Source organism: Vigna umbellata, chromosome 4, assembly GCF_029865625.1.
Source record: "Vigna umbellata cultivar VRB3 chromosome 4, Vumbellata_1.0, whole genome shotgun sequence".
Classification (NCBI taxonomy): Eukaryota; Viridiplantae; Streptophyta; class Magnoliopsida; order Fabales; family Fabaceae; genus Vigna; species Vigna umbellata.
This window is the reverse complement of record NC_142168.1, coordinates 13,193,623-13,207,103: the sequence shown is the minus strand read 5'-3', so window position 1 is coordinate 13,207,103 and position 13,481 is coordinate 13,193,623. Positions and strand designations below refer to the sequence as shown.

General features: G+C 31.1%; 2 protein-coding genes across 2 annotated transcripts; both read left to right on the top strand.

Moving 5' to 3' along the window:
- The first annotated feature begins 2,577 nt into the window (after positions 1–2,577).
- Positions 2,578–4,910, top strand: LOC148199284 (glucan endo-1,3-beta-glucosidase-like). Its single transcript, XM_088111249.1, has 4 exons — positions 2,578–3,162; positions 3,275–3,853; positions 4,154–4,508; positions 4,624–4,910. Exons 1-4 carry the CDS (start codon positions 2,713–2,715, stop codon positions 4,644–4,646), a joined length of 1,407 nt encoding a protein of 468 aa, XP_087967375.1. The 5' UTR covers positions 2,578–2,712; the 3' UTR covers positions 4,647–4,910.
- A 6,916-nt stretch (positions 4,911–11,826) lies between these two features.
- Positions 11,827–13,034, top strand: LOC124829400 (uncharacterized). Its single transcript, XM_047302901.2, has one exon. The coding sequence runs from the start codon at positions 11,947–11,949 to the stop codon at positions 12,640–12,642; it is 696 nt and encodes a 231-aa protein (XP_047158857.1). The 5' UTR covers positions 11,827–11,946; the 3' UTR covers positions 12,643–13,034.
- The last annotated feature ends 447 nt before the right edge of the window (positions 13,035–13,481 follow it).

Below are 13,481 nucleotides of genomic sequence, written 5' to 3'. Positions count from 1 at the left end.
CTGCAAATTAATTCATTTATCCGTTTTAAAGTAATTATTCGTAACTCAAGCAATTTTGTCATATATTGCTTTGCTATCTGACAGATGTCTAACATGTTTAATAATTGTAAATTTTCAACATAGAATTTTTTTCTTTCTAAATATATATAACATCGAAGTTTTAATAACTTAATTTGCAAATAGTGATAAAATATTGTAATTTTCTTTCTTTCTTTTTTTACGTATACCTTTCTTTAATAATTATTTTAATATTTAACATTTTTAAAACTTCAGTAATATGCAGATCTACTTGTGTAATAAATTATAGAAACTCTTTCACACAAGAATATAGTTATTTCCTTTTGATTAAATTTGTATATACTAAAAATATATAGGTTTTTTAATTTCTTTTATCCTGTAGCTTTTGTATATATTATCGTAGATTACCTTTTTTTTATAATAATTATGAAATGAGTTTTATTTTTGTAAGAAAGAATACATATTTAAGTTCTAGACAAATTTTTACATAACGACTACATTATTTAATTTCATACTTCATAACAAAAATATAATTCCTTTTTTTTCCTAGATTAATTATATTTTAATATGTTTTCTAAGAATTTAGTTAAAATACACTAACATTTTAAAAAAGTACACCGCCATCCAATAATAAAATGTTTCTCACAGAATAGCGGCTCAATGAAATAATACTTTAAAACTTATATTTCTAGTAAATAGTCACCAATGTAAAAACCATCATGTTGAGAATTTATCAAAGTTAAACTCCATATTTAAACATGTTTTATGTCAAACAAAAATCAACTACAAAAGAAACAAATTATTTATAACTTTTAAATTTGTAGTCAAACAGTCACATTTTTAAATTTGTAATTAATAAAAAAAAAAAACTACTACAATAACCTTGATAATTATGTCAAAATGCCTAAAATTATTTAAAATATTCAGGTAATATATGCAAATAAGTACTTTTATAATATATAAAACTCTCCCCATTTTCGCATTTAGTGTTCGAAATTTTATATCGAATTCCATTTAATAAAAATATTAGCATTCCCTATCTACTTTCAACATAATAATTGTTGCAATTGCCTTAAATTTACAATCATGAAAAGAGGACAAGTTCTTCTTATTTTCGAAATAACTTTTTTTTACAATAATACAATTTTTTTTATGTATGTCATTTTAAACTTTTTTTTTATATACGTGATAGGTCAAACACACATTAAAAAAATACAAAAATTTACATACGTTACATTTATAATATGTAAATTTTTTGTATTTGTTTTTTATATATACCAAAATTCTTCTTTTTCCTCTTCTTTATTTTCCTTCTCTCTTTTTTCTTTCTTTTTTCTCTTTTTCCTTTTCTTCTTCTCGTTCTTATTTTAATATCGACTCATAAACTTAAAATTATAAACCAAAATTTATGAAAGAAAAATACATAATGAAAATGCAAAAACTAAACTTTTGGTAGTGAAATAGAGAAACACTAATTCACTTCATCTCGACTTTGTGGTTTATGTGGTCGCTATGGCTCTTGTTATCACTGCATCTGGATAGAAACTCTTGACCATCCTTGTTCTATTTTACTGTTATTATTGTCGTTGTTCTTCTTCATCGTTACTTGTCATTGTTCTTCTTCATCGCTACTTGTCATTGTTTATCGTCACTACTACAAGGTATGAGTACTTTTGTTAAAAACTTCTCGCAAACCACTGTTTTGAAGCTGTAAATCTACTTACACAAAATAGGCTCTGATTATTTTGGTTTTCCAATTTCCCTTTGAACGAGAGTTATCACAAGTCTTTATTGCGTGAGTTTAGAAGTAACTAGTACGCGTGTGGTATGTTTTATCTTTTTTGGTATTCTATGTCCTCAAAATTCAAAAACCTCTTCCTGGTAATGTTATTTTAGTATATTGTGGTTTTTTTTTTAATTTTGGGAACATGGATTTATAGTAACGGGCCAAACTTAGAATAAAGCCCACAAAGTAGATGGGTAGAGAAGAAGAAGAGCGTCGGAAAGCGCGTGCGTGGCACAAATGGGCGTGAAAACGCGTAGGTTTTGTTTTAAGACATTCTGACAGCTAGATTAGACGGAAAGTGCAACATCTGCCATACTGCCTTTGGACATTGTAATAATAATAAATCAATGAATAAAATAAGTGAAATGTTGAAAACGTACAAACATTTTTGACCCATGACACCTACCTTGGCCCACCATTAATTTTATGACTTTTCTATTCAATTTTGAATCCGATTCCCAAATCCTCACCATTCTTACCATAGCGTGCCCCTCTCTCTTGCGTTTGTAATCTGTTCGTTCCTTTTCTTAAATCTCACAATCAATCAAATTCCGTGGCGGTTCAAGCAATTCAATGCACACTCAATTCGTGTGCTATCCGTGTTTTTTCTTTTTTTTTTTTCTTTTCTTTTCTACCCCACTCATTGATTTTAATAATTTACAAAGTTAATTAAATCAATATTTTAGATAAAACTGAATTAACTTACGAAGACAGATGAAGAAAGAAAAAGAAAAAAAAATACATAAATAGAATAAGGTGACACCAAAGAGACGCACTATTTTGACCACGGTCCCTTCTTCCTAACGTTCTCAATCTCCTTATTATATATCAAAATTAGCAAGACACAAACGTAAGACCGTTGCTTCTGACTTCCTACTTCAAACACAACTTCATCCTCCTCTTCATCCATGGCTACCACCTCCTTTTTCTCCTCATTCCTGCTACTACTGCTCCATTTGGCCGCCGCCGTGCACGGCATCGGCATAAACTACGGCACTCTGGGCGACAACCTACCGCCGCCGGCCACGGTGGCGAACTTTCTGAAGACGCGGACGACGATCGACCGCGTGAAGATCTACGACGTCAACCCGCAGATCCTGCAGGCCTTCGCGAACACCGGCGTCCCCGTGACGGTGACGGCACCCAACGGCGACATCGCCGTTCTGAAACAAATCGACTCGGCGAGGCAGTGGGTGGTCACGCACATCAAACCCTATCACCCGCAGACAAAAATCAAATACATCCTCGTCGGCAGCGAGCTCCTCCACTGGGGCGACGCCGACATGATCCGCGGCCTCAACCCCGCCATGCGAACCCTCCACTCCGCCCTCATAGCCGAGGGCATAACCGACATTAAGGTTTTCAATTCCTTCCCTCTCACTTCTATTATTAGCTCGGCTCCATATTTATCGCACGTGTCACGCGTTCAAATCTAGCTTAGTTAATTTTTTTTTTGTTTTTGATTTTCAGGTGACCACAGCTCACTCTCTGGGGATAATGAGGTCATCGATTCCGCCGAGTGCGGGAAGGTTCAGGCCCGGATTCGCAAAGCACGTGCTGGGCCCAATGCTGAAGTTTCTGAAGGAGACGAGAGCGCCCTTCATGGTCAACCCGTATCCCTATTTCGGGTACAATGGAAAGAACGTTAACTTTCTTCTCTTCAGGCCCAACCGCGGCCTGTACGACAGAAACACCAAGCTCAGCTACACCAACCAGTTCGACGCTCTTATGGATGCGGTCCACTCCGCCATGAAGGACGTGGGCTACGGTGACGTGGACATCGCCATCGGAGAAACGGGGTGGCCCTCCGTCTGCGACGGTTGGGACGCCTGCAGCGGGAACAACGCTCAGACCTTCAACGGCCAACTCGTGAAGCATTTGGCATCGGGCAAGGGAACGCCGTTGATGCCCAACCGAACCTTCGAGACCTACATCTTCGCGCTTTTCAACGAGAACCAAAAGCCCGGCCCAATAGCAGAACGCAACTGGGGCCTGTTTAAGCCCGATTTCACGCCCGTCTACGATTGCGGAGTCATGCGCAACGGACAGGTCCATCGCTTGTCCTTTTCCTCTGTTATTTCTCGCTTTTCATTCTTTTTTCTTTTCCACAGTGCATCTTTCAAAAACCAACCGTTGATTATGAATCTTTTTGCGCTCTATAATATAAACACCACCCAATCTGACGGTTGAGACAGAGGTGTATCCACCTTCCTTTGCCCCACACCACCCCTGCTTTATCAGTCAGAATCTTTCCACCGCTCCCTCTTTCACATGGCTTCTGCATTATATCATATTATTATTTATTATTATTATTTTATTAAATTTATTCAATTGCCTGCCATAATACAGAATATTGCACCTGCAAATCCTGGACCTGTACCGTCGACAAAACCTGGACCTGCACCGTCAACAAAACCTGGACCTGCACCTTCGACAAAACCTGGACCTGCACCGGCAGCCGGAGGTGGAAAATGGTGCGTGCCAAAGGCAGATGCTAACGATGAAGCTTTACAAGCAAACATAAACTATGTCTGCAGCCAAGGAGTTGATTGTAAACCTATTCAACCTGGTGGAGTCTGCTACGCCCCCAACAACGTGAAGGCACTTGCCACCTACGCCATGAATGCCTACTACCAAGCCAATGGCCGCCATGATTTCAACTGTGATTTCTCCAACACTGGTGTCATTACCACCACTAATCCAAGTTAGTCTCATCACACTTTCATTTTATCCATAATTAGCACAATCATTTTCTGTTTAAGAACATCTATTTATTCATTCTTTACATAAATTAACTTCCCTGGTGTTATTATCTGCAGGCCATGATAACTGCAAAATCTGAGCTTCCTGATTGAAGATTATTACGACGAGAAAGAGAGGAAAATGCCCATTGTCTGGGTGGCAATGCGGCTTAATTAGCGGTATCTTTGCCATTTATTGTACATTTCATCATGCTTCGGCTAAATTATGTCACTAATTCGGAACCCTACATCAATATTAACATCAGTTCTAGTTCTAGCCAGTGCTGGTTGTTCCTAATTTTTTTACTCGAATTAGTTTGTATGATTATAATTATTTAAAAGAAAATTATCTCCTTGATCCCTAATTTCTATAACTGTACGACCTTTGCTTTTGCAAGCTAAGCTGTACTCGATTAGCAGTGGCGTGCTCGATAATTTAGGCTTTCTTTGGATTCAACTTTTAAAAAGTTAAACATAGTTTTGGTAACTTAAATGCTAAATTTGAAATCAAATCACGGAAATTGAAAAAGGTTTTTTCCCCTTTTTCTCAATGATATGCTCAATCCGACATGACTAAACTTTGTTCTGTTTAACAGAATTATGGTGGTTTTTAGTTGTTTGCTTTCCAAATTTGTCGAATGAGTATATAACACGAGAGAAGAAAACGTTAACATTTTAGGCTGATGGGAACATTTTATGGCGGACAGATTCTTTTCAGCTTTTTCTTTTGTTCTTCTTGTTTTTGTTTTACAGCCTTTTTCCAATCAGAGACTAATTTCTTGGTTTGATGTTTTTAATAGAAACTTCTTTTTTTAAATTACAATTCCTTCATTTAAAAATTTCCCAATTTAATATATTATTTTTGAAAATTTAGTTTAATAATCAAACACCTAATCATAATTAGTCATCTTTTGAGTCACTTATTGGATCATGGAGTACAGAAGATCAACAATATATAAATGGGCTCATGTACCAGGCCCATTGGCCCAACTTGTTACAAATCATAAGCCCATCTTTTACTTTTGCCTATTTTACTAATTCATGGTTCTAATATTAAAAAAAAAAAGCAAGAAAATGTCTTTGAGAATTCCTTGTATCTCTTGTGACAGATCTTATAGTAGTAATTTTTTTAACGTGTGTTTGGTAAAGCACTTTAATTGATTCTTTGGTTTCCTTAACAACAGACAGACCTAAAGAAGTCGGAATAGATAGAATTTAGTCAAATTTTGGAAAAGGGATAATTTGGAATCACTTAGAGAATTAAAAAAGAAAAAAAAAGATGAAACTAATAAACTTCAACTTGAAGTTGGACGCTTTTAATCGGAGATGCATTTTTTCAACAAAATAAAACATTCAGAATAAAGATTTCATGTTAGTTCGACTTTACTACTTTCTACTATTTTGAAATTAAAATGAATATTATTGATAGAGCAGACAACTCTTATTTCTATATTTTGTAAAAGAATAAAATTAATAATAATAGACACATTAGAAAAATAAAATAGTGAGTGGTTTGAATATATTAAATTATTGAAGGATGTGATGTGAGTGATCTGTAGTGCATTTTAGTTATTTTTAATATTTGGATAATCTTTTTATTTTAAAATATAGTATAATAAAGTGAGAATATAAAATGTGTATGAGAGAATATATAAGATAATTGCATGTGTAAAATATATGTAAAAACTTTCAACTATTTATAATTCAAGTTTTTTTAGAAAGAACAGTCTACTATATTTGGCCTTTCAAAGAATTGTAATGTTATAAACGCCCTTTAATTCCATCAAATTATTGTCAATTAAATTAAGATGATTTTAATGTACATTAATTAAATGGCTTGATTTATGTAACCGAATATTTAAAGATCAATAAATATAAAATAAATCTTTGAAGAATTATAAGTTTAATTTGAAAAATTAAGAAGATAAAATAATTCTAACTTTCTGTTGGGTTCTTATTATATAGACATGATTTCAAAATACATAGATTTTAGATATTTTAAAAGATATTAAAAAATTGTTTAATAAACTAAAAACAGTGTATTTTTAAATGCGGAATAGAAAAACATTATTAATAATTCATAATTTTGAACTCTAGATGGAATGTGAGATAAGGAGAAATGATTCAGTTTGTAAAAATTGTTTAGTGAATTATTAATTTACTTCTATGCTTAACATTTAATTTTTTTAAAATAATTTTATTTGTTACTTTTGTTTAATGTTTTTATAATTATCATTGAAAATTAATAAATAATATTTTGAATGATTAATTTAAGAGATAATTATTTTTCACATCATTGTACTTTTCTCTAACCAACAAAATTTTAAAAATAAATTTAAGATTTATTTTCACGATAAATATGACAATATAATTGTAAATCGGCAATCCAATCATTTTGTCCTTCCAAAATTTGTAACTTTTAGTTAACACTAATTAAAATAAAACATTTTTCTTTAAATTAAGACATGTAGAATATGAATTTGAGTTATGATTTGATTAACCTACTCAGCATAACATTTAATATATCAATGACAAAGTGTCTAATAATTCACGATTAAGTATATATGAAAAAATATATATCAATATTTAAGCATAGAAATTACGTACGTAATGTTGATTTTTTAAAAATATAAAAGTGTATATTTTTCATTTAAATGTAAGTTATTCAATTTGATAATTTCATGTCTAATGATTGGGACCATAATGATGATGAAATTGGGCTGTAAAACACTAAAGCTACACATTCGCATTAGATATTCTTTAATCAGATAAAATGAATTAATTAAACATAATACAATTATAACAAACTAAATTCAAATTCATAATATTTATTAAATTTGACATATATTACTAAAATTTAATCAAATTACTATAATCTAAATCTAAATTTTGTAATAGATCATATGATTCAACTCGACTCGGTTTATTACGTGTTGACCACTTAATGAGACAATCCAACTTGATTCATTTATTAGTAAGTCGAAAAAATTCGAACTACATCCTATTTATAAGGGTTGGTGAGTTAAACGAGTTAACTCACTAGTTTGTTTATTTACAAATTTTTTTCAATTCCAAAGAAAAATAACAATTTTTTTTCTAATTCAAATCTAAATAAATTTCAATATAAAATGATATTAAATTTTAAAGACAACTCAAAATAAATAAAAAGATAATATAATCCAAAATTATCTTAAACTCAAAAAATAATAAAAAACAAACAAAAAACAAAATTAGGTTGATTGACAAACTAACTCGACTCACCAGACATCTAATCTGGATGAGTCGAGTTCTTAGTGGATCAAATTTAAAATTAATTCATATCAAAATTTTAAAATTTTTTTACGAGTTCGAAGCCTATTCCTTTTGTTTTCTTTGTACAATTAAAAAATGTTTCAACTTTTGAATCTTATAATTTTTTAAACAGAAGTTTTTTCCTATAATTTGAAAAGTAAACTCTGAAACATATATATCTATGTTGTTTCTTACCTGAATGTTGTGGCATTTGAAATTTAGGTCAACATCAGTTGTTTGATAGTGTTGTTGGATGTACAAAAACTGTGCATGTTAGATCATTGATCATAATTGGTAGTTTTCGTGCCAATGAGGAAGATGTTGACATGATCTTTATGAACTACACTCTTGATTTAAAAAGAACTAACTTTTTGTTGAAACCTTATGTCAAAGTTCCTATCAGTTCTGGTGTTTGAAACTGATATACATCTCAACAAAATTTACATCATCTGCATATAATTTCTAGCAAACCATTCAAAAAATATCCTTTCTCGTTATTTCACATCTCCCTTTTCATAGAATAATTAATTAATTTCAATTTTAATTAAAAGCCATGTTAACTAATGATATATAGAGAGAATACCTACCTGTCTTGATCCTTAGATTTCAATATGTAGTATGATTTTTTTTATATATTAAAATTGAATTTAATATAGTTTAATACTAAACAAATTGGTCGACTGAGTATTCAACTTTGAATTCAAATCTATTAATAAAGTACTTATCAATTAACTTAGTGTAAACAGTGTAATACAATTTTTTTTAACTTCATTTATCATGTAATACAACTTTTTTTAACTTCATTTACCAAGACTCAGTTTATAAATATACCTAAACACTAAAAGAAATAAAATTAAATAGACTTTTCATTTCTAAACTATTTTTAAAAGTGATGTTTTATCTCCAAATTAAACTATATATCTATTTAGTTCTAACATTTCATGAAAGTTACCAATGACATTTTTCTCAACAATTATAAAACAGAGGTTATATTACATTTCATTATGTCCAACGTGAAAAATATTTTATATGTTAATTTTAAGTCTAATTTAATCTCACAAAATTGATTGTTTGCAAGCTGTACTTTTATATATTGTAATGGATTTTTATTTTTAGTTGTATTAAACTTCTAACACACTTCTCATACAGAGACATATATATAAGTAAAGTGTGAAACTAAACATTAATAGGTGATCAAATAACAAGTGAAACAATATACTTAATAAACAACAAACTTCATTAACATAAAGTTTAATATATTATTATGATACCATAAAATGAATTTTAAACGTGTTTGGGAATGTTCTAGATAACTTTGGAGAATGAAATAAATATATGATTTACTTAAAAGACAAAATATTATTTTTAAAAGTAATTTAAAGAGGAAAAATATATTTAATTAAGAAAATCTCATGAAAATCTTTATATTTACTAGTTTGATTAACAGAAGGTTTTTACTTAGTAGGGTATTAGTTAAAGTTTACCATTAAAGAATTGAGAAGATGGAATAAAAGAAGGGGTTCTAAAGTGAGATGAATATGATAAAGAGAGAGGTATATGATGGGGTTGAAACTTGATTATTATTAGCTAGGACCAAGGATAAAGTTGTTGCATGTTGTGTCTCTTCACGTTCTCTCTATTTTAATTATTTTTGAAGGCAATGACAACTTTAGAAGGAAACACTTTTGTGATAGAACTTTCAAGTTGTCAAATGAGGTAAGCCTAACTCCTTTCATCCCTCTCAAAAAAAGCATCAAATGCATATATATCAACCACCATCTTTCATTATGCTTTAACAACAAGAATGCTTTCTGTATCATACAATCATCCCTTATATACAAAATCCTAAACTCACATCATCATGTCTTAGTAATCAACTTTCTTTAATATCCTTTTTTATACTTAATTCATTTTTTTAATATTTAAATCCATACCTTAATATCTTAAGCTTAAAAAGGTGTACTAGATTAATATTTTAACAAGTTTTAAAAGATGTTTCTTAGTATGAATGTCTAAAACATGACTTATGAATCTTTGAAAGAAAGAATTCTTTGTAAAGATACATGTAAACAAGAATTCAATTTACTTAAACATACTAATATCGTTTTCAACTTAAAACTTTAATACAATAAATTATAGTTGTTCCTCCTTAATATAAGTTTAACTTTTTATTTTTTAATTAAGAATTAAATATTCTTTTTTCTTAATTTTTACTGAAAATTAGAAACTGTCTTTCTTCAAAATTTGACTCAATTTAGAAATGTATAAATTTAATTATTTTAACTAACTTTTTAGATTTATTTGACATCAAATACGTTCTTGATAGTATCTTAGTCTATTTGATAATTTTTTTTTTAATAATAATCGAGAAACACGTTTGAAATATAACATAAAATTAACAAAATTTAGTTTAAAGACTAAATCTACGTAATCATAAAGAACTAAATTACTTCAAAATTAAAAAAAAAACTAATTCTAATTTTTATTTAAAATTAAGAAATTAAAAATATATTTAACTCCTTCGTTAATATACAACATAAATCAAATCAAAATCAATTAAGGAGTGATAAAATAGTTTTAGCAATCCTATGAAAATTAAATAGCTGTAAAGTTTAAACAAATGGGTGGTATGCTGAATCTGCTCTCTCTCCATTAGTGAAGTCATTTGCATGGTAATCATGATTAATGAGTACAATCCATGGCTGCACATGATGTTCTTCTAAATTAATCTTCTTTAATTTGCCACCTAAGATTGTTTAGTTCTGTCGGTGCTTCAGCTATTGACACCACAACAAGTTCCATCCTCTTTCTGCTATTCACACCACATCCTCCACTTATTTAATTACATTCACGAATTGGAAGATACACAAAAAAAATGTCCTTTTTCTATGTTTTTTATCCACAAAGCACACCAACAATTCATTTCCTAGTTTTTTGTGATGGAAATAAATAATGATTTTTTAATCAACAACTAACTACTGTCATTTACATGATACATGGCAGTGATTAGTTATCTTTGATTGGTGGATGCATGGATTGGTTAGGTTAGACGATAAGAGCAAGTGGTAGTTTTTTTTTTTTTTTTTTTTTATACCAAATATATTTTTGGTGCAATGATAATTTTTTTGTTTGATGCGAAGATCACAAGCGATAATAACGAAGACAACACGTATTATCATTATTTTTTTTTATCTTAAACTTTACTCACGTCAATGAAGTAGATTAGTGGGATTAGCTTCACTTAATACATTTTTCATTAATAAAAAAAAACAACTTTAACAAATCAAAATTTTAATGTTCATCGTCTGTAGGGGGAAGACTTAGGTTAGTGCATGCACGCACGAGTGGCAGAGATTCTCTGCTTACCTTGCTGTTTTCAAGCTTTTAAAAAACTGAACAATTTCCACCTAAAATCTTACACATGAATTAAATATAGAACATTTTTTCCAATCATTAATTAAATTCAAAATTTTAAAACTTGTACTCAAAGGATTTTCCTGATCAGGTTCTTGCTGTGACATGTATTAATATTGGTATTCAACGTTAAAAAGTATTTAAGTATATCTTCAGTTGTTTCTTTAAATACATTGTAAAATATTTTAATTGAAGTAATGATTGGATGATATGTTTTTATATTCATTTAATACGTACTATAAGAATAAAATATTATAAAAAATAAATTTTTGTATCTTTTTAAGAAAAAAAATAATATCAAATAAATGTAAAATTTTTATATATGTTAAAATATATATTTTTTAATTGTATTCTAAATTTCTAATTTATAACTCTATGTTCCGAATGAGATAGAAATATGTACAGTAGAATGGAATGAGAATAGTTTGGGCCCTGTTTCTTTTCAAAAATGGTTGAAATTTATGTCAAGTGTTTTTTCATGTTTTTGACTGCAATCAAATTATTCGAATATGGAAAAAAAAAACAAGGCAGGAAGAAAAATCCGAGTACTAGAATGCCATTAGCACTACTACTACATAGTACATCCCATTGATAACATTGTTGTACATTGGTTGATGTTATGATATGCATCAAGATAGATAACCAACTAGTTTGTGTCCACCAAAACAAAACCCCTCAATTCCTCACCCACTAGCCATGGGAGAGAAAGAGAAAGAGAAAGAGAAGAGAAACAAGAACAAGAAGCAGAAGCACCAGCACCCCAATGACCAAACCACAAAGCAAAACTCTGATTTCTCCTTCAAGCCAATCTCAGAGGTAAAGGGTATCCGATTTGGAGGGCAGTTCATAGTGAAATCCTTCACAATCAGAAGGGCAAGACCATTGGAGCTTCTCAAGGTTCTTTCTTTCCCACCAACCAACAACACCAACAAACCAAAAGACAAGCTTCCTTTCCCTTCCACCACAGCATTCTTGCCGACCAACTTCACCATCTTGGCTCACCATGCTTGGCACACCCTCACCCTCGGCCTCGGCACCAAGAAGTCCAAGGTTGTTCTTTTTGTGTTTGAAACTGAGGCCATGAAGGCCTCCGTGGACAGAATATGGCCACCGGAGATAGCACTCGGTGATGTCAACAAGAGGCTCATAAGGGGCCTCCATGGATGTGAGATGGCAAGGTTCAAGTTCAGAAAAGGTTGCATAACTTTCTATGTCTACGCTGTTAGACAGGTTGGAAGCTTTGGCTTTTCCTGTGCCGAGGATCTCAGAACCATTCTGCAGTCTGTGGTGGAGCTTAAAGATTTCTTGGATCACACTGCCATGCTTTCCATGCCTCACCAGAGAAGCATCAGTTACTCAGAGTCCCACCCCCAGGTAGCCATGGCTCATTAGGCCAAGCTCTGTGAATCAATCATCATCATCAGTATCAGAGTTTTTATTTTTTTATATATGAATATAGATGTGTCCAAGTGCTTCCTTCTTCTTCACATTAACACCATCCTCATTATTAGGCTGTTAAAAGATAAATATTTTGGCTTAATCTGTTAACTTGGTTTCTAGTCTTTGGAATTTTGGGAGGCTTATTATTGGTTTATTTGTTCATGATCTTGTTTGATCTGTATTTTCCTTTTGAATTTGGGGAAAATGAAAGTGTAATGTAGCGTGAATAATTGGGTACTGAATCGAAGGTTATACAGTGGATGACTGAATCCAGAGGTTGCAATTTTTTGTTGACAACTGCTACACTAATACAAATTTGTCAAAGGGGTTGCAGATTTTGTTTACTTTGTTGTTCTTAGTACCAACAATCTTAAACAACTCCAGACAAACATTTTTTTTCCAGCAATAGTGCACTTGAACTGTCGATAGTTGCAACGTAGGTAAATGTAAATGATTCTGTAAATGTATCTCTGCATATTTTAACCTGAGAACAACTCACTTCCATTACAGTCATCACAAAAACAAGTTTACTAGTTGAAAGTTATGGTAAGAAAAACTTGATTTTGTTCTCTCTGCAGATTAAATGTATCACAACACATTGTAGTTATCACCAAACATAATGTTTCTTGGAAGAAGTTATTCAACTAACGATAGGACACAACTACTGGGTAATAATCAAGAGACAAAAACTGGCCAATTTATGTTTTCTCCTGCAAACTGTTTTGTGGTAAATTGTGCCACTATACTATCTATCCCGTGATCCATGAAATATCATCACAAGAGTATGCCAT

Excerpts from the sequence above, each read along its gene's own strand:
- LOC148199284 (XM_088111249.1), top strand. The coding sequence starts at position 2,713 with ATGGCTACCACCTCCTTTTTCTCCTCATTCCTGCTACTACTGCTCCAT. Across the intron at positions 3,163-3,274 it reads AGGGCATAACCGACATTAAG|GTGACCACAGCTCACTCTCT; the intron begins GTTTTCAATTCC and ends TTTGATTTTCAG. Across the intron at positions 3,854-4,153 it reads GAGTCATGCGCAACGGACAG|AATATTGCACCTGCAAATCC; the intron begins GTCCATCGCTTG and ends GCCATAATACAG.
- LOC124829400 (XM_047302901.2), top strand. The coding sequence starts at position 11,947 with ATGGGAGAGAAAGAGAAAGAGAAAGAGAAGAGAAACAAGAACAAGAAG.